The sequence below is a fragment of the Cheilinus undulatus genome, linkage group 21, assembly GCF_018320785.1.
Source record: "Cheilinus undulatus linkage group 21, ASM1832078v1, whole genome shotgun sequence".
In the NCBI taxonomy this organism is placed as follows: Eukaryota; Metazoa; Chordata; class Actinopteri; order Labriformes; family Labridae; genus Cheilinus; species Cheilinus undulatus.
This window is the reverse complement of record NC_054885.1, coordinates 30,518,934-30,543,455: the sequence shown is the minus strand read 5'-3', so window position 1 is coordinate 30,543,455 and position 24,522 is coordinate 30,518,934. Positions and strand designations below refer to the sequence as shown.

The window sequence follows — 24,522 nt, the reverse complement described above, 5'->3', positions numbered from 1 at the left end:
AACATACAACAAATTTCTGTACTCCAGTTATTCATGCTTAAGTTAATTTCACCATCAAATCCCTGTCTTTGAACTTGATAAGTCTTTTTTTTAAGTATAAGAATTGTATTTTGGACTTGCCACACATCAGCTTATAAATAACAGTTAATGTAAGTAAGCAAGTAAAACTTTATTCATACAGCACTTTTAAAACACTCGGTTACAAAGTGCTGCACAAAAAAAGTAAACAGAAAATCAGCAAAAGGAGAAAATTATAAATAATATTGTATTTCACATAATCAAACAATACATAACAAGAATACACACTTTTGAGGAAAAGCAAGTTGTAATGTTTAATGTGTGTATGATTGCATATTTATTATTAACCAGATATGAATGTGTTCATGAAGGAACGATGCATTAAAATGAATAAATCTGACTTAGGGCGGGGCTGTTTAATTGATTGTGAGGGGGAGCTTGTTGTTTCTGTGGGCAGCCCGGATGTTACACTTTAAAAAGAGAATTGTTAGATAAACTTAAAGTGGTAACAATAGAATTCAGATTTTCAACTAAAATTTAAAAGTTGTTTTACACAGTCAAGGCTATCAATTATTTACTTTACCTTACACTGTATAAGCAAGCAAGCTGAAAATACTCAAAATTCCTGTTTAAAATGATTACATCCCTGATTTCCCCTTACTGCTATCATATACTTACATAGACAGTAACTTAAAGGTGCAAAATAAAGTATACCACCCAGTGTATGTTGTGGTTGTTCCCGACAGGTGACTGAGACAGAAACTTCACTCATGGTGCACAGGAGTGTCTAATGCCCAAATGCATTCTGGGCAAACTCTGCAGAGTAGGGGATGATTGTCACATAAGTTGAGTGCAATTATAGCCAAGTTTTTAAATGCAGACTAGGAGTTGTGTTTGATTTCAACTATGCATTTCTACCAAGTTACTCTCATTACAGCGTTCAAGTCAATCCCACAGGTGAAACTTTCCTGAGTCAATAACCTCACTCATGGTGTGAATGTGTTTAATGCCCAAAGGCAAACACAAGCAAACACAAGCAACCCTGCCCCCTTCATTACAGATTTTCATATCCATGATCAAATTTATTCAATTATTTCATTCAACCTGCCACATGTATACTTTATTTTGATAAACATAAACTGCAGGAAAGAGAGAAAAGTATTTAGACTTAAAAAAAAAAACTATAAACAGGAAATTACAGAAACTTTAAAAAAATTTAAGACACTAACATGAAGATTACAGGCAGTACTAGCTAGTTTATTAAAATCTCATAAAAGCTACAACTTTTATAAGGTGTGTGTTTTATAATTATGTTACAGTATTCTCTAACGTGCTACTTTTAAATGATTATTTTAAAACATCTATTATAATTACAGAAACTTTCAAGGATAAGAATGGAGTAAACCCTTCTTAGAAAGTCATTATTTTTTCAGTATTTCTTTATTATATGAAATATTTGACACATGAAATGAAACAGGATGTTATTCTGATTTTAGTTGTTATTATAAAGTGATACATAGTAGAAAATTAAAGTACTGTTAATGGCCTGGCTGTTAATCAAAGGCAGCTTTGGCAGAAAGCCTGCTATTTCTGTGGGAATCCAGATATTGTCACATGACCGAGGAAAAACGCTGTTATTATGTAACAACATGTCGGCCGCGTGCACCGGCACTTCATCGTACGATTTAACCTGCATCAAGTCCGCCCTATTTAACACATTTGTTCCGGTTGCAGTTCTCCAAAATAAAATTATTGAAGGTGAAAATGTGTTATAAGGAGCTTTGTAAATGGTTGCTCTTTCTTCCGTTTGGTATCTGCTGTCTTCCGGTGAATTGACGTAGCCGGGCGTCGTGCGTAGCTGCGTCGCCGGTCGAGGAGGCGTTGGCGCATCGCATTGCTGCTGCTGCTGCTGCTGATACTGACACAGAAACCGGCTGTTCTGTCCTGAAAGGGGACACATAACCGACACGGTCCGCTTACCAGCTCATTTGCAGGGACTCATTCCGTAGCTGTAGTTGCACTTTTTCTAAAGAACACACCACCAGCTTTAAAAAAAAAATGATAAAGAACGGGCATCACCACCCCCAACTGAACGCAGCAGCAGCAGCCGGAAAAGACGCAGGGACGACCCCCAGTGCTGCAGCGTGCAGTCCCGAGAAGAGGAGGCGAAGGATCCGGGTGTGGTGCGACGGCTGGTGAGTAACTTACAGGATAATGGGTCGTGAGATGGAGACGTCACAACCTTATTCCTTATCGGTTTCTTGCACGTTTGAATGAATTTGTCAGCCTGTCATCTACCACCTGGACAGGCTTGCTGCAGATCTCTTAGGTGTGCTGCTCCATCCTCCAGAGATTTAACTTTTCATGTACTAACCAATCTTGTCGTTACCCGGATGCAAGCTTTTACTGCCAGTTATACTCTCTGCAAGTCAGAACTTAAAACAGCACATTGGTTTACTTGGCATCATTACTAGTACATCCTATTCTCCTTTTTCCATCTCAGTAGGCACACAATTACATAAGAACATCAGGATAGATTTAACCTGAACTCTGTTGCTACAGTTCACGTTATTGTGAAGAGTATGAAGTTACTAGTATACTCGGCCCCTTTAAGTGCCATTTGATACCTTTACAACCTTAAAATATAGCTATTAAGCAGAAAAACTAGCTACTTAAGTTTTACATAGAATCTGAATGAAATTATTGTAAATTGCCACTAACTGTTATGAAGTTGATTCTCTGTGTTTTTTGCATGTTGGAAAACATTAAAAGCACCATGAATGAGTTAGAAATGAACAATCCTTAACACTGTAAGACACAACCAAGTAATATCATTACAGTCTGAAGTGTGACAATAGATTAAAAACAACAAATATTGGAAATTACTAAAAACCTTTCTTGCTACCTCAGGTGTTAAAAAACAAAGCCAATACAGAAGCAAGGCAAACTGAACTAGGGATGGGAATTTAGGCTCTTTTTAGTGATCCAGGTCATTTGGCTCAACTCACCAGGAAGAGCTGGCTCTTTTGGCTCTCAAACGGCTCTTCCTTTGACTTCATTTGACCTGCCAAATTAAGCAATGCCAAGACATATGGTTCATAATTGTGCTGGTGTTTTACTCCACTTATGCTAAATTCAAATTAATGAAAATACCATGGAATAATTTCTCGAAATATACTGTCTCCCAGAAATATATGGTGGATCAGATCAAATCTGATCGTATAAAAAGAAGAATAAGAAAATAAAACAATTCTCAAAGAGGATCCAGATCTTACTGTTAATACAAAGAGCCAGCTCTTTGAACCGACTTGTTCTTGAACGTCACATCTCTAAACTGCAGTACCTTAAGTTTCCACTTGAGGCTCGCTGCAGAAACCCTAAAAGTCACATACACACCCATTCAAAAATGCTTTTCTTAAACTGCATAAATAAACAGGTTTTAAACCTGGTTCAGAAAATAAATTTGTTTGCAATGCCTCATGGTGAATAAGACTAGAGATGCTCCTAGGCAGATTAGCTCACATTGGGCTACATGCACATTATTCAGTCAACTAACGAGGAGTTACGAAAAAACTCAGTAAATAGTCCAAACTGAGCACCATTAGTTTAAAACAGCATCACAGCAACAGTTGGTAAAAGGTGTTAAGTTGGCTTACAGAATGTGGCTAACATTAGCAGTGCTACCACCTCCCGTCTTCAGTCCTCTTTGCACGTTAACATCAACATTCCTGTGCTGAATGCTGTCACTCAGTGCTTCTGTAAGATGCAATTATAAGCTGATTGAGCCTACCCCCATTTTGTAGAACAAAATTAAGATACTAACAAGATACTAACAGTGCTATCAGTTCATTAACGCTTGAGTATGTAACATTCACTAAGAACCGTGCAGAATCAACTCTACTCCCCCTCCCATCCTGTTCTTCGCCCTGTTTGAGCTCTGTAGCTCCACCCCCTTCTCACATACCTCCTCACGAATGTGCATGTCTGCTGAATTGAATACTGACGGTGGCAAAGCTCCCATGGAGTGATTTTGCTCCGCTTTTCCACTGAAACAGTGGCCAAATCACAGGCAAGAAAACACTTCGTCTCAGCATGAACAAATTCTACATAGGACTGAACACTACTGGTAACTCCGCCATTGCATCAACTTCTCACTGAGCTGAGATGTGCAAGCGCACCTACTACAGGGGCCAATAGGAACTCTCCCTCTGTCCTGAGCCTCTATTGGCTGCTCCCTCATTGGCTGGAGCATCGTCCCTTGCTGGTTTTCCTCAAGTGAGAGTGCAGCGCGAGGAGGTGTTGTAGAAGTGTGTTGGCTTCAATAACAAGACCCTGATGAGTTGTGTTGTTTTTTTGGGCATGCAACACTAAAGATAATCGCTTACTCCAGCTTTAAGTGGACGAGCATTGTGGAAACATGGCAGCATTTTTAATTTTAAATGTTAGTTGATTACCTTTTGTCCATTAGAAAGACCAGACTAAGACTAGCTAAAATAGATCTTTGATGACAGAAACTCTGACAAAAAGTAAGTTTAGTTTTCATCAAGGAGACTAAAAGGTAAATTAGTTTTTGTAGGATATCAAATCCACGATATTTTTTCCACTGTGTATAAATTTGTCGAACTAAGTCCAACTAGCCATTAATTGAACTGCAATGGCTAATAGTTGTGGGCCTCCATTGAACACTGCATTACAGTTTATGCAGAGCATAATAGGGCTGGGACATTTGGCCTGAGCTTATTTAAAATATCAATAATTACTTTAAGCAACTTGTAATTCTGGTGCTGACTTATGACAAATTTGAAGTGTGATGTTCCTAAGAGTAGAATTTTCCAAAACCCAAAATGTTATTGTGACTAGACTAAAGTCAAATAATTACATTCTGTAAAACAACTTCACACTACAACCTTAAACAAATTCACACCTTAATAGTGTGAAGTTGGTTTGCAGAATGTGGCTAAAGTTAGTAGTACTAGCACCGCCAGCCTTCAGTCCTCTTTGCAGGGTAGTGTCCACATTCCTGAGATAAATATTGTATCACAATTCTTTGGTTTTATGTAAGTATAACCTTACAGCCTCAGGACAAGTTTATTCCCATTTTCTAGACTAAAATAGTGCGAAGCCATTCCCGTATAAACAATGATGTCAGTGCTAAAGCAGTTAGCAGTTGTTTATATTGAACTGAAAAGCATAGAGGCAGTAGTTATTCAAACCAACCATAGTGGTTTCTAGCAGTGTGCAGCTGTGTTACAGTTAAGACAGGGTGTTCGACTGGGATTATGGGCCTAAACTGATTTAAAAAATGTTAATAATTACTTTAACTGATTTGTATTAATAGTGCCAACTACAACGAGATCCAAATTTAATTAAACAATTTTAATTGTTTCTGTCTGTGCCCATGTGTTTTATCTGTTTTTATGTACAAGCTGCTCAGAACCAACTGCCCCTAGAGGGATTAATAAAGTTTAATCGAATCATGTCTGTAGATTCAAATTTAACTGTTTTGTCTGCCAATCCTGCACATCCATAAGCTTTAGATCTTTGCCTGGTTTTAGGCTGACTCAACATTAGGTTGTTTAAACTGCATTTCCAATACGGCGACTGTCATGGAAAGACTTTCTCAAATCCAGCCCCACTGAGACCTTCAGCATGTATTTGAGGGGCCACATATTGCTGTCACTGCCACACCTGATGATAAAAAGCCATTGTTAGTGTGATTAGCAACACCTGTGCTTCCTCTGCTATGCCTGTCAAGTGTCTACTATAATAACACTACCACATTATAATGCAGAGGGACACTCTGGTCACTTCTCTGCTCAACTTCACCTGTCTAGGGATAACTTTCATGACACCATCACAAACAAGGTGTTTGTAAAGGTGTCATGAAAGGGAACGTAGGATGAATATATTAGGGACTTTGGGCCAACCTATGACTAGACAAACAGTTGAGGTTGGCCTTAAGCTTTTTGGTGAACAACAGCGATACATTCACAACACTCGTAATCACACATTTGTAAGGATCATGCATTTGTGGGATGAGCAGCTTAGCTGAGACCCATGGAAAATTTGCCAGATTTTCTTCTGCCAGTGCCAAACAGCTTATTCTGCTGTTGTTATTGACTCTTGTTGTGAGCATCCATGTGCTGACAATCAGGCACCTGAATGTCATCTTTGGAGGCAATCTCAACAATCTCATCATCTCATCTCATCACAATCTCATCACATATTCAGCTCTGCTGCTCATCCCACAAATGCATGTTCCTTACAAATGTGGCACCATTTAAAAGGAAAGATGCCAAGATGCATTGTTACAACAAAAGAAATTATCTACCTAACACAAATTTCCTTATGTTTTGGGCTAATTATAATAATGAGAATCATTAATTGCATCCCTAGAATGGGACTTTTAAGATGACTGATGAGAAACACCAAGCCTGATTGGACAGAGTCTGGCTCTCCATTGGGTATCAGCAAAATACAATGTATTGACATTGCATGTACGAAGGCCAGGATTACAGTGGCTTTCTCTTGTAGAATTCCTGACATTTAGGTGTGGCTTGCTGTCCGTGGTTTGGTGGAATGTTGCAGAATATTTGGGATGCCAGAATATTAACCGGTGGGCTGAGCATGCAAAGAAGAGCCAATGTCAACAGAGCTCATGACATTAACCCCTCTAACCCCTCCTGCCCACACCTGCTCCAGCGGCCACTGCAGCTCACGCAGCCATCACTGAGCACATTGTCCCCCCCCGAAGCTCTACTGGACATCATCATCATCACTGACATCCAGCCCCGTCAGCAGCGTGAGAGGAAAATTCCAAGGAAAGAGCTCAGTCACGACGCAGCGTGAAGGCTCTCTCCTTTCTTGTTTGTCGCTGTGCGACGAGATGAAGAGGGTTAAAGATCAGCTGTAAGGAAATCATCACCAGGGAAGGGTGTAAGGTCCACTTCCACTGTGTAACTGCTGAGACAGTGTATCCATACAAGACTATAAACTCAGCTATTTAAAGGCTCAATGATGTAACAGAGTGTTTCCCATTCAGCTCAGGCTTATCTGAGACTATTGGTACCCTGGGAAGTAGCCACGAGGTGTTCAATAAATAAAAGAAAAACTTCAATTAGCATCACGTCTTAAGGTATTTGGAAAAATCCAGACAAACAGCACCAAATTGAGCCTGGACAAATATAACATCGTGCTTTTTGTTCTCCTTATTGCCTTGTCATATTGTATTCTGTTGTTGCTCCTGTGAAGCTTAGGTGCTGCTAGGGTGTCTGCTAACAGGCTACGCTAATCAATATTTCATGATCAAACACTGATACTGTCATGACCCATCCCTGCTAAAAAATACAGCAGGAATACGGTAACACACGTCGGGCAAACAGCTAGTATAACACCCCAGGAACAGCCTCCTCCTGATATTATGTAACTTCGTCTGGGTCTCAGAGTTTTCTTCTCTATTCAATGACCTCCAAATGCCCCCCCCCCCCCCCCCGCTAGTGGATTCTTCTGGCCCCGCTCTATCACCTCGGAGTCTGCACATGTGGATCGCATTTCAACGGACTGGCTGCACATGACACAAAATATCTCCTTTGTCTGTACGATGACCAAAATCCATGACTTTTTTGCACATTTTGTTCCAGGAGTGCATATCTGAGAAAAGAAAAAAGGGCCTGCAGTGTAGTAACAGTTTTATTTGTATATCAATACCCTCAGGTGCAGTAAGGCCTGTTTTGTAGTGACACTGCAAGCGGCCAGGCACAGATGTTGTCTTTGATTACCATAGCCTGGCTCTGAAAACACCATGGGATTGTGTTACTATTGCGGCGGTGTACATACTGTACTTCTGGTGAGGCTCATCTGTTTTCTTATTGATTTTTGAGGACACTATTTATAGAGCTGTTTTACACCTGACTCCTTTAATATAGCAGACTGAAAAGGACACTGATGCCTTTTTTTTTTTCTCATTTCATGTGGTATCTTCGAGCAATGGCTAACACAAACTCAAAGTAAAACCTGGCTCTCTGGCATGGGGAGAGTGGATCTTATAACCTTGCAAAGTCGATGGATTGGTTGGATTTCATGACTGTCATCAGGCAGATAAATCTCACAGAGCTTAAATATGAAATGATTGTGCCAAGTCTAAGAGTGGATGGACCAATCTGTGTCATTTGAAAAGATAAAGGTAGTAACTATGGGTGGGGTACAGTTGTACTGCAAGCTGGTACACAAAGGTGACCAATGGAGCGATTAGCTCAGATGTAGCCATAGCAGCAGTTTTTATCAGAACTGGGCCATATGTCTTTATTACAACAAGAGTGAAGAATCAGCATTTCTATCTGACATGCAAGACTGCTTCACGTATCCAGATATGGCTAACATTCATCGGGGCAACCCCTTATTGTAAAATTGTTTGGGAAGGGCAGGACTTAAAAAAAAAAAAAAAATTGGAGAGGGATTTGACCAACGTTCTGCCTGTCTTGTTCGGTTGCTGTTTGGTTGAATTTCCCTTGGGATTATCTATCTGTCTGTCCATCCATCCTCCCATCCATTCATCCATCTATCAAGGTAATCACTAAACCAGTCACCATTGCTACTGTTTTAACCATCTCTACCTGCTTGCAGTACAACTAAACCTGGCCCATAGCTACTGCCTTGTTTTCAAATGGCACTGATTGGTCAGTTCTCAGACCAGGCACAAGTGTTTCAGACTGTAGCTTTGCAAGATGGATCTGCCTGATGATCGAAGTTGAATCTGGCCTGGAATCAGCGTTGCAAGATTTGGCTACAGTGGCAGTTTGATCAGAACCAGACCACATTTTTTTATTACAAAAAGTGCAAAGAGTTGCACTGGAAAAGATGGTTTGCTCGTCCCAACTAGCTTCACCATGGCTTTGTAACACCAACTGCTTCTACTGATATTTCAGCCAATGCCATTGAGCTCATGTTAGTAATTAACTCCCTGGGCCTGTAACAAATGTTGGGAATGTTGGGAATGTTGGCATTCCCTAATGCCAACCTGTCCTACCTTCCCTGCCCATCAATTTACATATCACTTGGTGCCAAAAATGCTGTTTCTTCCAGTAGGACTAGACTGTAAAGTGGGCCGAGGCATCAGTGGGGCATGGATGGGAATAAGCAAAGCTATGGTGAGATTCAGAGGTGGTATGGCAGCTAATCCTGGTTGCAACCTGCCTCTTAAGTCAATAGAATTAGAAGTGTAAAGTTTGATTTTGTGCTGGCAAAGTAAATGACACAAAAGTATGGGATCTTTTTTAGGACAAATGAGATTAGGGTGAGATATGAAGCCGCTGAGTAGACAATCAGTGATTTGTACCATCTCAAGTCCAAAATGCATCATTCTGTGTTATATAAATATGAGTTTTTGACTCTAATTTGGGTCATGATTTGTCATCACAATTATGGAGGTGGCTCCTGCTCTTAATAATTGTACTAACAATATGAAACTTAATCCTTATGTAGTTTTATAGCTTTATAAGGCAGTTACTCTCTAATCACACCCTTAAACACTCATCAGTGATACTTGTAGTCATTTTATTGTTTTGTCTCTTTTTGTGCATATAAAACATCAACGAAATGCTGAAAGTAGAGCCAAATAGAAGACTGATGTCAGCTGTTGGCAGCAGTGCTAGTGATAGAAAGCTAACACACATCTGTTCACTATCACTACGCTAGATAGATTACCGTGATACAATCTCAATCTGCAATCTGTGCTAATCTAATTATCTACAGATGGTATCATAGGCGATGTGGAGTGAAGAGGGAGGGAAAAACACTGAGTGCTGTTAACATCTTTATGCTGGGACTTTGATCAGATATTTAACAGATCATGTTAGCTGTGTGGATTATAGTGATAGCAACTATAAATACCAGAATGATCACATATGTTGTTTTATATGCAGAGACTGTTTTACTTTTAGGCAAAAGTAAGCAAATGCCTGGGGCCTTGTGCTCTAAGGAGCCTTAGAAAATAGTCATTAGAGGTAGGAATGCCCCAGTGCATCAATTTCACATTGCTATTGCTCAGTATTGGCCCTGGTGACAAACATCTGCAATCTGCAAGTAATGATGCCTGAATGGATGCCAGGAGCAAGTGTTTATCTGTTGTGTCCAATCAATTTAATGCTGACATCTAGCACACCTCACTGTTGAATCAAAGGAGATTTTCTTTTACCGGGCAGAAGAAGTCACCTGCAAACTCTAAATTGTTACCACTGTCAAACTTAAGATAAAACACTCAGGCCCCACCACAGATTTCCCTGGGCCCCTGACAAAGACAGAGTATGGGTCCATCCCAGTTGTGATTAATTGATGGTATCAATGTAAGTGGGTTTGATCAGTAGCAGTGGTGCCAGTCTTGGTGCCATTTTTCATCAATTTTGCACACTTTTTCTGCCCATTTTTGCCACTTCTGACATTTTTGCCACTTCCTGCCATATTTTTTTTGCCTCTGTTAATCCATTTGTGCCACTTCAAACACATTTTTGGAACAATTAACTAATTCTCCCAATTTATTTCTGATTTCACAACTTTTTTGTGCATTATTGCCACTGGAAAAACATTTTTTGTTACTTTCCACCACCTTTTCTGCCAGTTTTTGCCACTTTGAAAACATTTTTTGTCACTCTGCCTATTGTTGCCTCTGTTATGCCAATTTTTGGGTAATTTTGACTGAATTTCATTATTTGTAATGCTCACTTTTGCCACTTATAACCCATTTTCAGAAATTTCTCTGTCTGTTTTTTTTCCCATTTAAACCAATTTGTTCCAATTTTTGCCTCTGTTTATTCATTTTAGCCTCTTTTGACCATTTTTGCCACTTTTTAATTCCATTCCACTAACTTTTCTGCTGAATTTTTGCCACTTTTAACCCATTTAATTTTGTTTTAAGAAAGGGGGTTTACATTTTGAAGAAGGGCATAGAGAAATTTTTAAAATAGTGTTGCTTCCAGTGGTTATTATTCATACAAAAAAAGGTTTTTCACAGCTTAATTCTCAATGGATCATGATTTTGCTGACTTCCATGGGCTCCCAGTTTGAGTGGGCCCCAGAAAGCCCCCCCCCCATGATAGATTATTTTACGATGCTGAAATCACTGCTTTGACTGTTTTAAAGTTGCTGTAAGATTATGAGAACACCTCATGATGCTCTCAAGAAAACTCGGACATAAAAGGGGCAAAAATGGGATGAAGTATCTAAAAGGGGCAAAAAATTAGTGGCAAATATTGCCTAAAAGCAGTAAAAATTGATAAAAAGTGGCAAAAAAAATGGAAAATGGACAAGAAACTGCAAATAGGGGCAATGAGAATATACAGACAAAAAAAAATAAGGTTGACAATTAAGCTTGACAGTTAAAGCCCACTGTATAAGTTCTGATTAATGTGACTTGCAATGAATAATTTCTGAGGTCAAAGTTTCCCTTTTTTAAGGTTTCTGTGGGAATCATTTTTCAAATTAAGACAAAAAAGAGCCACAAATCACCACAAAAGAGCCTCAGGTTGAGTATCACTGGGATGTAGTAACAAACGAGGGATAGGGAGAGAGAGTGGGGAATAACGAGGGGATTGGGCCACGGGCTGGACTTGAACCTGGGCCAGTCACTCCAGGAACAGCAGCCTCTGCACACAGAGTCACAGGCAAAACAATCAAACTACTGGTGTCCCCTATTTTTTTGTGTTTTAATGCCAATTCTCTTCACTTTGGCAACCATACCAGCAGCTTCTTTAAAATAACCACATTGCTTCACCTTTTTCTTTCTAGCTACGACATGGTCCATTACGGACACTCAAACCAGCTGCGGCAGGCCAAAGCCATGGGAGATTACCTCATTGTCGGAGTCCACACAGACAGTAAGAACCGTTGATTGTCATCACATCTTTGTTCTAGTTTATTTTCATTGTTTGGCACCAAAACACCAAGTCAAATTCCTTACATGTATAAATACAGAAAATCTCTTGTTTCCTGTTTGATGTACAGTAAGTTGAGTGAATGTACTTAGTGATAAACCTGACTCTGATTCAAGCCTTCTACATTTAGTTTCATACCCTCTTCCCTCTTTGGAGAGATTGTTGTGGTTGTAGTGCAGTGATTGTGCCTCACCCTCGTATGTCACGCTGTGATTCAGATAACCCAGGATAACTCCAATGTCACGGTTTAAGACTATCTGATAGTGAAACACGTCAGGGATAAAGGCAATGCCCTCTTCACAGTCACTAAATAGCATCTATCTGAATATTTATCCCTGTCCTAATACTCTCTCCTCATGTTGTGTGTGTGTTTACAGTATCTTTGGAGCATTCTTATCTTGTTGTCTTTTCAAGGTGAGATAGCGAAGCACAAGGGTCCGCCGGTTTTCACTCAGGCAGAAAGATACAAGATGGTGCGGGCCATAAAGTGGGTGGATGAGGTCGTGGAGGGAGCACCTTACGTCACCACCCTCGGGACCCTCGACAAGTACAACTGTGACTTCTGTGTGCATGGAGGTACAGTATTTCACTCTTATGTTCTTCAGGGATTATCGTTTTTTGTGGTGGAAAAGGAAAGAGGAGTGTGGTATAGTTGTTTTTATTCAGTTACAGACTACTTTTATGGAAAAGTAACTACTAACAGATAACTTGAATTGCAGAACGTGTTACATTACAAATAACAAAAAAGTTATAGTCTTGGCTCTGTTATGGCATGAATGGGTATGCAAGCATCTGGTCCTTTTTTACTGCTGCTGTGTTTTTTATTTCTGCACCTATTATACATGGACAGGAAAATTAGAAATGAAATAACACTTCAAATATCCAGGATAGTTTGAAGAGGTACAATTATATGTCCAAATAGACATTATAAAATAGAAAGGATTCAAAAGGGCTTTATTTATTTTACTTTCTGTGCCTTTATTATTTATGAATATGTCATAAACCAATGGTCACTGTTGTTTCAGATGATATCACACTTACAGTGGATGGGAAAGACACATACGAAGAGGTGAAGAAGTCAGGGCGGTACAGGTGAGTTCTTTTAAAAGTGTTACATGCAGCCCCAAAGCCAGCAGACAAAAATAATCCATGCTTAAGCAGACTTTATACATCACATTAAGCCACATCGATCTTCTCTCTTCTGTTTACAACTGCACACTGTGTGTGTTATATCCTTTAGAAAATTTCACTATTATCTATTCACCAGTGTACCTGCACATCTGCACAGTTTCTCCTTTTTGCACCTGTGCACAGTTGTGTTCAAAATAATAGCAGTGTGTTTAAAAAGTAACACTCAAAATTCTTATAAAAACTTCTATTTCTATACAAATGCACAGGGAACATTGCACGTTCTGGTCCAAATTAAAACACAAGAAAAATTAATCAAATTTGTTTTTGCTTTACAGAAAGTGAAGAAAATTTCTTGTAATTTCTTGGTTTTGCCCCAGAAACAGCAATTTTGATGTCACCCCACAAGTTTTCTATTGGATTAGGTCCAGGTATTGGGCTGGCCACTCCATAATGTTAATCTTGTCTGGAACCAAGATACTTCTCATTTACTGGTGTGTTTAGGTTGTTGTTTTGTTGACACACCCATTTCAAGGGCATTTCCTCTTCTACAAGAGCCAACATGACCTCTTTGAGTATTTTGATGTATTCAAACTTATCCATCATCACACCCAGGGGCGGAAAGGACTAATTACATTGACTCAAGTTTTGTAATTGAGTACTTTTTTGTGTACTTATCAAAATCACTACTTTTACTTTTACATAAGTACATTTAGAGGGAAGTATTGTGCTTGACTACATTTTAAAAAGTGTTCAGTACTGAGTAAAGGAATTAACACTAAAAGCCAAAACAAGGAGTTTCTAGCTTTCTGCCAACAAGAAAACAGCCAAAAGTTTGATTTTCACAGCACATGAGGGTCAGTGGCACGAGAATGATTCCACAGTTCATCCTAAGACAGCTGCTATATTTGACTTCAGGTTAAATCTCACCTTACAAAAACAACCTGGTTATAGATTCATATTCTCATGTAGTTTTTTCACATTAAGAAAATATCAATACTGTGTAACCTCCTCAGGTATCAAAACTAACTACTCAGTACTTGAGGTAAATTTTAAATGACTTACTTTTTACTTTTACTTGAGTAGATTCATAGATGATTACTTTTACTTCTACCTGAGTAAATTTTATCCAAAGTAACTTTTCCATTACTTGAGTAATAGTCTAGTACTTAGTTCTTCTCTGTTGACACTATAGTCTGAGAAACATTCCCATAATACAATGCTTGCGCCACCGTGCTTCACTGTCTTCAGTTTACTGTGGCTTGAATTCGGAGTTTGGGAGTTGTCTGCGACCACTAGACCCAAACAGAGCAGCCCACAAAATGTTGCTCTGTTTCTTTTCAGGCCAGTCAATGTGTTCTTTGGAAAAACTGTAACCTCTTCAACACAAATCATTTTTTCAACAATGGGACTTTGTGGGAGCTTCTTGCCGGTGGCTTGGCTTCACATAGGTATCTTCTAATTGTTACAGTGCTCACAGGTAACTTAGACCTTCTTTTGGCTATTCTTCCATCCATTGGAATGGTAGTTTTCTGTTTTCTTCCACATCATTCTGGTTTTGGTAACCATTTTAAAGCATTAGAGACCTTTTTAGCAGAGAAACCCATCATTTTCTGCACTTCTTCATATGTTTCCCCCTCTCCCATCAATCAAAGTATGCCATTCGTCTGAACAATGCCTGGAACGACCCATTATACTCTGGTTTTCAGAGAAAAATCCACTATAACCAGCGTGTTCAACATTTGCTGCCTCAGTCCTTAAATAAAGGCCACCTGTTTGCACCTGTACTGTCACAGAATGAATCACCTCATTAACTAGACTGCACACTGCTTTTATTTTGAACAATTTCAACTAATGATTCAGTTACACAAAATCAGCTGCATGCATGTCATGCCTGCTGGTGTGTTAGTTTTCTATTACTTTACTTCTCCTACTAGTGAATTATTTGCCATGTAGAAATATTATTTCTAACATAAACAGTGATTGATCTGGTTAGTGATGTTGGACTGCTATTATTATGAACACAACTTTACATGCTTTTGTGATGTTTAAATTGTATTTTAGATATTTATTTTATATTAATTTTGCTACTATATTTTTCTATAACAATCTATTTAAGTTTCTAGCCTCTCAATTTTTTTATGCTGTTATTTGTTTTTCACCAAGCCATATTCCCTGTAAATTCACCTGGTAATAAATCCTAATCCTGATTCTGATTCTGGTGTATTATGGCTTTATAGGGAGTGTAAGAGAACACAGGGGGTGTCCACCACAGATCTGGTTGGCAGGATGCTTCTGATGACCAAAGCACACCACAGCAACATTGTGAGTACAGCACCATGTCCCCTTCTAGTCTCTTTACACACAGTCCAAGCCCAAGAAACTGACATTCAAAGATGAATGGCTTGAGTGTAAGCCAAAGTACTTCAGTCATGTGACACTGGTGATGTCATCTGGAGATGGGATTTGCTCTGCTTCTCCTTCAGTTTCCCAAATGCACATTTAACTGACAGACAAAACTGAGAATATCCCTCAAGTCTGCTTTTTTATGTTTGTTTGAAGCAGATATTGATCGTTAGGAAAGTTCGAGCCACGCCACTTTAGAGCTTTGTACATTTCTAGGAGGCTCTCAGTCAGAACAATGACAAAATGTGACATGTGGAGATGCACAGCCCACCTCTGCTGCTTACTTCCTGTTTTGATTGGAGGACCCTGTTCAATGAAAAATGTACTACATAGGTGAACTTACTACAAAGCTGTTTGTTTCATGGATGAATTTCAAATAGTGAGGTAGAGAATGCTTTGTGAGCTTAAGGGATGGGCACCAAAAACTGATACTGATATGGAACTAGTGCCAACACATCCCAGTTCCTACCAAACCAAATAACTCTGAGTTACGTTTGTTATGTAGGTACCAATCACTAAATTTCTGGACCAAAGATGCCAAACCATCTCTTCCCTCTCTGCCAAGAAAACTGTCCATTATTTCTCTTTAGCTTTCAGATCTATACATTTCATACAGAATCTGTTTTATTTTTAGTACAAATAAGATGAATGCTATACTTCTAACTTGTGAGGATATCTTAAGGCACTAGACAACAACACCACTACACACTTTGACACAAGTCAAACTTCGGCATGGAGTCCGTGGAGTTGTTTTTCCCTTTTAAGAGTATATAATCAGGCATTGTTTTGGCACCAACACTTGTTTAAGAGTATTAATTTAGCACCAACATCAGAAAAAACCCAAATGTTTACCTTCGCAGGCGCACAGCTACGTTCTTTTGCTCTTTTTGTGGCCAGAAGGGAAGGGAAAGTGGGATTTTTCTTTCAGTTATGGATTACATTAATAAAAATGTAACCAATAACAGATTATTTGAATTGAACGTGTTCAATACCCCTTACAACCAAAAAGCAATCAGAGCTCTTTAACAGATTACTTTGCCACATGTTACCCCAATCACTGACTTCAATCCATGACAAGTCCCTTTTTCCATGGTTAAGCTCATGCCATGATCTTTGATCTATCCAAAATTCTTTATTCTCTTTCAAAATAAAAGCAGGTCTTTATCCAAACAGGAAGTCAATTATCCTGAGTATAAGGCAGCACAAAAATCCAAAATGGAGCAAAAGGTTTCAAATCCAAAATAGGAATTTCAACTTGCAACCGTAGTAATCATATTTAACAATAAAAGTCCAAAGGTTATTAACGTTAAAATATTTAATCATTTTACAGCCCAATATAAAGGAATTTAGAGACGTACCTGTATACCAGCACAAGCACAGACACATGCACATCTATTCACACGAATACATACAGACTAAAACATTATCACTGATGTGTTGTCATATTTTGATGAGTATATTTTCATCACTTTAACTCCAATTCTATGTAATAAAATGTTCACATAAACAGAGTGTTACAATCTATTACAAATGACTTTATGTATACTTTAATGTAGGCTATTATTATAACATTATATGGTAAAAAACACAGTGACTGAAGGGGTGAGTACAATTTTATAATAATAGTACAGTACTTATTACCTCCAATACATCATGTTTTATTGACATCTGTTAACATGGAGGAGTGATCTACTGCAGTCGGCCACTAGTGAGAGATTAAAATGTCTTCTCTTCTCTCTTTAGGATAGTTCAGACTATCAGCAGCACACAGACAACTTTGGAAAGGTACGTACCCAATATTTCTGCCACCCTATTAATTTAAAATCCCTTTTCCACCACTCACGCTTAACGTCTTCAGTAAATGCAGCTTCCTCTTTCTTCATTGTTTTGTCATAAAGTAGTCAGAGTTGTTAAGTGGGTCAGATGTCAACTACTATAAGACAAAAGTCTACATTTAGAGCCACTTTATAATCAAGCTGCAGGCCCTGCCAGTAAACACTGAAAGCCAGTTCTGTTCTCTGGATGGGGAAAGTAACTCAGAATCAACATGGAGCTGTTTTAAATAGTCTGAAAGCGGCAGAGGTCTCCTCACAATCGCAACAGTTAAGACTGGAACGCTGTGAATTTGGCGAGTGTTGAATAGCTGTGCCGGGGATTTGTGGGACGATTGAAAAGTACCCTTACTATTCACACCACTAGGTGGCAGTGATGTAACATCCAAAGGCATTCTCTCTGTTTGTACAGTTTGTTCTTATTTTGCCTGTTTTTGGATCAGAAGGGTCACAGTCCATGGACGGGGGTGTCTCAGTTCCTGCAGACGTCACAGAAGATTATCCAGTTTGCCTCAGGGCAGGAACCTCAACCTGGAGACACCATAATCTATGTGGCAGGAGCCTTTGATCTCTTCCGTATCCTTTTAACTGCTTTATTTATGTTTACAGTCACATCAACATCAGCACAGAAGCCTTAAGGGTGTTTATAAAAGTAGTTGTGTCAGAAAGATGTGAGTTATCTCTTGCTGATATAAAGCTTTGTCACAAACATCCTTGACTGGTCTGCTGTCAGATATCGGTCATGTGGACTTCCTTGAAGCAGTACATAAGCTAGCAGAAAAGCCATACATTATAGTGGGGTTGCACTTTGATCAGGTGAATCTTCTTTTGCTTTCTATCATCAGACACTTTTGGCCTCTGTGGGTGGGATGCTTGCAAATAATTTTCAAAAGATTTCTCATTTTTCCTTAGAACCTTTACACATTGGCATCAATGTAAAAACTGTAAAATCTACCTACATAATTACTGTATTCACTACTGAACTGTTGTCTTATTTAGGATTATATATTTTAGCCAAATATTTTTTGAGAGGTATACATAGAAAGCAAAGTCAACTGTAGCCATATTTGTTGTGCATTCATAGCTGGCCAATAAAGTCCATTCTGATTCTGATTCTTCTTTATTTTTTAATTATTTCAGGAAGTGAATCGCTACAAAGGAAAAAACTACCCTATAATGAACATTCATGAGAGAACGCTGAGCGTCCTGGCTTGTCGAGTAGGTCAAACTTATTATTTTACTAATTTTTTTGAAGAACATTGAGGAGGAAAGGTGCTTCAGGTGATTCTATTTATTCGGTAGCAATCGGTGGCTATTTAGATTGGAAATAAACTATTATTTATCTTTTTATCCATTTGACTAGGTTTCAAATAAACAGGGGGTAATTGTTTGTTTAATAGGTGCAATTAAATTTGAAGATTTGTTGAAATAAAATGAGCTAAAAGAGGAAAAGTGACAACTTCTCTCCTATTTTGGTTTTTGTTTCAAACTAAAATCCTTAAGTCACTGAAAAAAACCCATCTTATTATTATACTGTTGATTTTTTGGATCGACTTCTGAATTCGTTCTGCACTTTCTTTCCCAGTATGTTTCAGAAGTGGTGATTGGTGCACCGTTTGCAGTCACCAAAGACTTGCTGGAGCATTTCAAGGTAAAGACTACACTATTATTTCCCATAAATACAATGAATAAATTCTGTGAATTAAAAATTAATGAAATGGCACATACTCTCATCCACAGGTGGATCTTGTATGCCATGGAAAGACAGAAATATATCCTGACAAAGATGGATCGGACCCTTATGCTGTAAGAGTTCTACCTCTTTCGTAATGAGCACTGGGCCTCATTCACCGACATCTTTCTTTTTCTTAATGTCACAGCACATAACTTCCACCACCAGAGGGCTCTCAATAAAAACAAGAGCACAGTATAAAGAGTAGCGACCAGGGCCCCGTTCCTCGTACCTGGCTAACTCAGTTAGCTGGATAACTTCAGGATAACCTGACGTCATGTCAGGCTTGTTCTGTGCCTCGAAGCAGGTTAAGCTAAATCACTATAGCAACAGATCAGTAAACTTAAACCTGCTCCAGGGCAGGTTTATTTCAAGAAGCCAGATCTTAAGACACACCCCCCAAAAGAAAAAAAGAGGAATCTCCATTCCTGAGAGACCAAGTCGATAGGAGCAATAATAATCCGTGCCGCATTTCATAGGGAAAGACTGATCCGAGATCACAAAGATCCTTTATCATTTTCTGGTGATTTTTTGTATGAGCATTACTGTTTCAGTCCCCAAGGCATTATTTATTTGCAACAGCTGATAGGGCCATACATCGCCAATACTACCTGGCACAACCGTGTACTTACTGTCACTGTGTTTTTTTGCAAGTGGCACATACAAGGAACATTTCTAATTCAACACCATGGAGCAAATGATATTCCCTTACCATACTGGATAATGTTCTTTTGTTTTATTTTAACTTGTTCCCAAGTTTGCTTGACATTTGGGTTTGTTTTATATGAAGCAGTAAGAGGAGAAAAAGTGCACAATATATAAATATAAAAACAGATAGCTGGGCCTATAGGCTAAATAAAACATATTGTCTCAAATAAGTATGCTTTCTAGTACCTTTAGAAAATACACAAGGTTCATTAATGATAGAAAGTAATTAATCTAGGTCATTAGGCTACGAGGTGTCATGTTTGTATAGTGGGTTCTTCATTAATATGCCAGGTTTACTTGAAGAGAAATACTTTAATAATGGTAACTTCATTCATTCACATCTTACAGGTACGGTTGTCTGTAAGCTTACAGCTCATCAGGCTCATAAACACTGCGCATGCTTCAACAACTACGGCAACTCTTAAGGGAGGCAAAACATCTGTTGCTCATATTACACGAGGTTACAGCAAACACCTTTAAATTAATAGCCTAGGCTATAGCCTTATACAGCAATGCATAACTGTAGGCCTACATATTCCTTACTTGCCCATTGAACTTGTCCATAATCCTTTGCCAAACTGCATGTCTCGCCTTCGCTGCAGCCGAGGTGTTGGATTTCACAGTTACAATGTTTTTGTAATTTTCAAACTTCTCCATGATTGTTTGCTGCTCTGTGTGAAAAATGTCGCTCTTTCCTTGTTATTCCCCATGAATTATGACAGACAATCGTGATTTCTGTGATCTACACTGCTCCCTTTTTATGTAGAACGGGCACGCGCAAGTATCCTGATCACTCATGTCTGGTTCCAATTAACGTCACTGATTTAGCGTGTGGAGGAACAGACTTAGCCAGCCTTCAATCATCACATTAATTGAATCAGGCTAAAAGGACATTAGCTCTGATTATTTGAACCACGTACGAGGAATGGGGCCCAGCTCCACTGGTCTTGTTTGATGTTGTTCAATAAATAAAGCACTCAGGCTATTAAGTATACAACTCATTAAAAAGTAAACTTCAGTTTTAATGTCATGGATGACTTTCAAAAGCTCTAAATAGTGCATTTTTACATGCTGCTAGCAACTCACAAAGCGTTCTGGGATCACTTGCAGCACAAACCAGGAAGTGCAGTTTTAAACCTGTGATGGAGCCCTTTCAGTAGTCAGACAGCTAGAAAAGCACTGAAAGCTCAAGACCATTTAACAATTGCAGTTAAGATCATAAAAGCTGACTACATTTAAATTATGTATTTATTTATGACAACTAAAAATGTATATGTGCTAAATATCGGTGCCAGTATTCTGGTGGTTACGCCGCCTTCTGTCTCATATGGAGGCAGTTATTTTTAAGTGTGTGGCCCAGGCAGGATTCAAGTTCCTCTTTGGTTAAATTGAAATGCATGACTATTAGGTCTAAGCAGTTCTACTTTTAAGTTTCTACTGCAGAGTAAAACTTGTAAATAGGTACTTATTGATTGTGGTATGATTACTTTTAGACCATAAAATCAGACCCCCATGGCCTCTCCATTCAATACTTGACTGTGGCTTTTAACACTGTTCACTGTCCTATCATATTAAAGGTAGAAGAGGCAAAAATAAATTGTTTAAAAGATGCTGAATGAAGCAAAACACATCAGTGTCAGCTCTTAAAAGTGTGAACAGTGTTCTGGAGTATTCTGAAATTACATTCTTTGGTTAGAACGCTTTCCAGATCAGGAAACTTTGCCGAATGTCAAGTCTTCTTGAAACTGCACAAGAGGTTTTTATGTCTTGCTGAAGCCCACTGAAGATGTTGCAAGCCATTCAGCTCAGCGAGTCTCAGACAGTTGAAGGACGTTGCAAGCAGATAAATGTGAATTGGGAATCTCATTTTAAAAGGCTGTGAATGCCAACAACTATTAGTTTAAGGTACATCTGTCTGATTTTTCATTTTTTAAATGGAAACTTCAGCCAACACACTGTCTCCTCTGTCAGCTGAACACTTAAACAGAAAGGGCAAGACTATATGAGCTAATACATGATAAATTAGAGGCTGTAGGAGCTCTCTCATGCACCCGTATGTGATATAAATGTTGCACATTAACATTTTGACAAAAATGTGAAAAAAAAACAATGAATGTGCAGTACTGCCCCTGTTATAGGGACAGGTTTATTGTGCAGTAACTTCAGAAATAATTCACTTTAAATTAAGTGACTTGGAGGGTCGTTGTATGGAAACGATGCATTGTCTCCCTTGTTGCAGCGGTAGGAACTGGTTAGCTTGATGAATGACAGAGTGGCCCATCACCTGCAGTTGCAAGTTTTAATCAGTCTAATTGTGACTCTTTGGTCTAAATTGGGCATAAAAAGTTAGTGAATGAGGCCTGTTATTGAGCAGAAATGGTGAATCACATAACTCTGCTTTCTTTTCTTTTTCATCAAGGAGCCGAGGAGGAAGGGAATCCTACGTACCGTTGATTCTGGGAACAGCCTCACTACAGACGCCATTGTGCAGAGGATAATTAAAAACAGGTAAGACAGCACACCTTGTGGATAATTCCACTCAAGCTCTGGTGCAGAAATAGCAAGCCAAAGTATTTATTAGAAAAGCTAAACAGTTATTACTAAGTTGATAATAATTGGATGTAGTTTGCTTACTGCTACAGAAACTTGTATAAAAGCTTCGTCCAAGGTCTTGAACCATTGACAACTTTTCACCTTTCCCTTGTTTGATTCAGGTTGCTATTTGAAGCAAGGAACCAGAAGAAAGAGGCCAAAGAGATCGCCGTGATCCAGGCCATGAAGCGCAAAGAGGAGGAAAAGACTAAAGAGAGACCCCAGGCTGTGCTGCAGAAAGGCCCCAAAACAAGCACCGTTAACTAACACAACTAAAAATTAAGCTCTCGTGCAGTAAAATCAACTCTTTTATAATGGTGACAGTCCTGGCTAATGACAGCAGCCCTCACAGCAGTCCATTTATAGCCAGGGCAGCATTTGCCTGCTGTGGGTATCAGGTATACAGTGTGTGTGGGTGTGTGTGAGGATTAAACATGCATTCATATACCCTACATATGCAAATAAATGTTCATATAAGCCAACAATCACACATAGAGACAGCTAACTATGGACTTATGGACAGAATAGTAGACAAAATAGGAGCAAAGAAGATATCAGATGTCTATTTTATGTCTTCAAGTATTTTTTTAATCCTTAAGAATTTTATTTTCTGCCTTCAAACTAAATTTTTAAGTGTTATCTCATGGGATTTGGACATATGAAGTGGAAGTGTTGGGACCTAGATGTTGGCAAAGCACTGATTTTTAAAACAATGTAGTTTGATTTGTCATTTCTGTGGGGGTTTTGCTGCTTTCTGTACAGCACCTGGTGTTACCCCCTAACTAAACTACCTTTGTATATACTGTATGTACTGTATGTATGTATTATATAGTGTCTGCAAGATGCTAAAACCACTGCAGAATCAAGGACAGATAATTCCCTTGATTCTCTGCATCTATCTCCGGTTGTCTGAGGTGTTGGACTCTCACTGGACCTCGTGTACATATCAGACCTCGCTCTTACCAGACTGCACTGAAATCATCAGATTTTTTCTGTTTATATTGTTGAGCAGATTTTTTTAAACTCACATGGAAGAGACCTGCACGCCCGGCCTTTTCAAGTGCAAATGCATAGTTTATAAGCTACACTCCATAGATTTATGCTAACATAGAAAACATTGTAGAGTTTTAACAGACTGCTTTTAACCTTTAGTTTTAAGTATGAAGAGAATAAGCTCAATGTCATTGACATGATCATGAAAAAGACCTCTTACTCATGAAATAGACCTCTTACTGTCATCAAGCCCTGTACAATTAACCTCTATATCAAATGGGATTAAATAATATATTTTTTGTAGATGTATATTTTACTCACCTCCTCTGCATTAACTACTGTATAGATGATTTCATATGGTTAAAAGCATAATAAGAATAATATGTCTGTATGTAAAGTTGGAATGTATTCATTGTAGGCTATAATCAATGTTGTTGACAACTCTCAGTTGTAGAAAATGACTGGACTACGGCACACTATTGCTGATAATTATAACATTTATTTGAAAAGCCACTTTGTCAGCTGTTTTTTTTCCCTGGTAAAATGGAAACATCTGGGTGTTTGTGGATTCTAATGTGTGATTTATTTCCTTTTAAAATGAGCAGGCTGTGCATGAGTCACACTGTAAAAGGTTAAGGTCATGATTTGGACAGAAATGACCTTTGATCTAAAAAAAAAAAAGAATTTTGCAGCATAATATGACTCAAAAAGGGTTTGTTAAATGTAAGATCATTAAGAGCAGATTATTTTAGCTGCAGATGCCATCCAAGCAGAGCAGAAAAGTTCAGATGTATTTTGGACCATATTAAAAGTATTGAACCAGAAAAAACAAAGTTGTACTACTTCACATGAGCATTGCAAGGTTACAAGCTTTTTGGCAACTTATACCTGTCAAAAGTATTTACCCCCTTTAAAGTGACTGACCTCATTCAACAGAGGTCCAGCCGACTGGTGCTAGTAGTCTCACAATTAGTGAAATGGAGATCACCTGAGTGCAGTAAATGTGCCTCAAGTGATTGCAGTATAAAGACCATTACATAATGAAGACAAAAGAACATTAAAAGAAACTCAGAGAAAAGGTTATTGAAAAGTACAAGTCAGGGGATGGTTACAAAAAGAAAATCAAGGCACTGACATCCTCAGAAGTTCAGATAATCCCATCATTGAGAAATGGAAGGAATATGGCACA

The 24,522-nt window shown here is 38.6% G+C and overlaps 1 protein-coding gene across 2 annotated transcripts; it reads left to right on the top strand.

The window, feature by feature from the left end:
- The first annotated feature begins 1,936 nt into the window (after positions 1 to 1,936).
- LOC121529153 (ethanolamine-phosphate cytidylyltransferase-like) lies at positions 1,937 to 23,813 on the top strand. Of its 2 annotated transcripts, none has more exons than XM_041816878.1 (13): positions 1,937 to 2,213; positions 11,797 to 11,885; positions 12,357 to 12,518; positions 12,968 to 13,034; positions 15,311 to 15,395; positions 17,220 to 17,261; positions 17,755 to 17,884; positions 18,042 to 18,124; positions 18,449 to 18,526; positions 18,894 to 18,959; positions 19,049 to 19,114; positions 22,168 to 22,256; positions 22,463 to 23,813. In XM_041816878.1, the coding sequence occupies exons 1-13, from the start codon at positions 2,077 to 2,079 to the stop codon at positions 22,605 to 22,607; spliced, it is 1,239 nt and encodes a 412-aa protein (XP_041672812.1). In that variant the 5' UTR covers positions 1,937 to 2,076; the 3' UTR covers positions 22,608 to 23,813. The 2 variants fall into 2 exon arrangements, with proteins under 2 accessions (XP_041672812.1, XP_041672811.1); XM_041816877.1 differs by having other exon boundaries at positions 17,752 to 17,884.
- Positions 23,814 to 24,522: the final 709 nt, after the last annotated feature.

What these genes read in the sequence shown, in the direction of transcription:
- LOC121529153 (XM_041816877.1), top strand. Translation starts at nt 2,077, where the DNA reads ATGATAAAGAACGGGCATCACCACCCCCAACTGAACGCAGCAGCAGCA. An exon ending in TGTCGGAGTCCACACAGACA is followed by an intron (nt 11,886 to 12,356) that starts GTAAGAACCGTT and finishes TGTCTTTTCAAG; the next exon opens with GTGAGATAGCGAAGCACAAG. An exon ending in AAGAAGTCAGGGCGGTACAG is followed by an intron (nt 13,035 to 15,310) that starts GTGAGTTCTTTT and finishes ATGGCTTTATAG; the next exon opens with GGAGTGTAAGAGAACACAGG.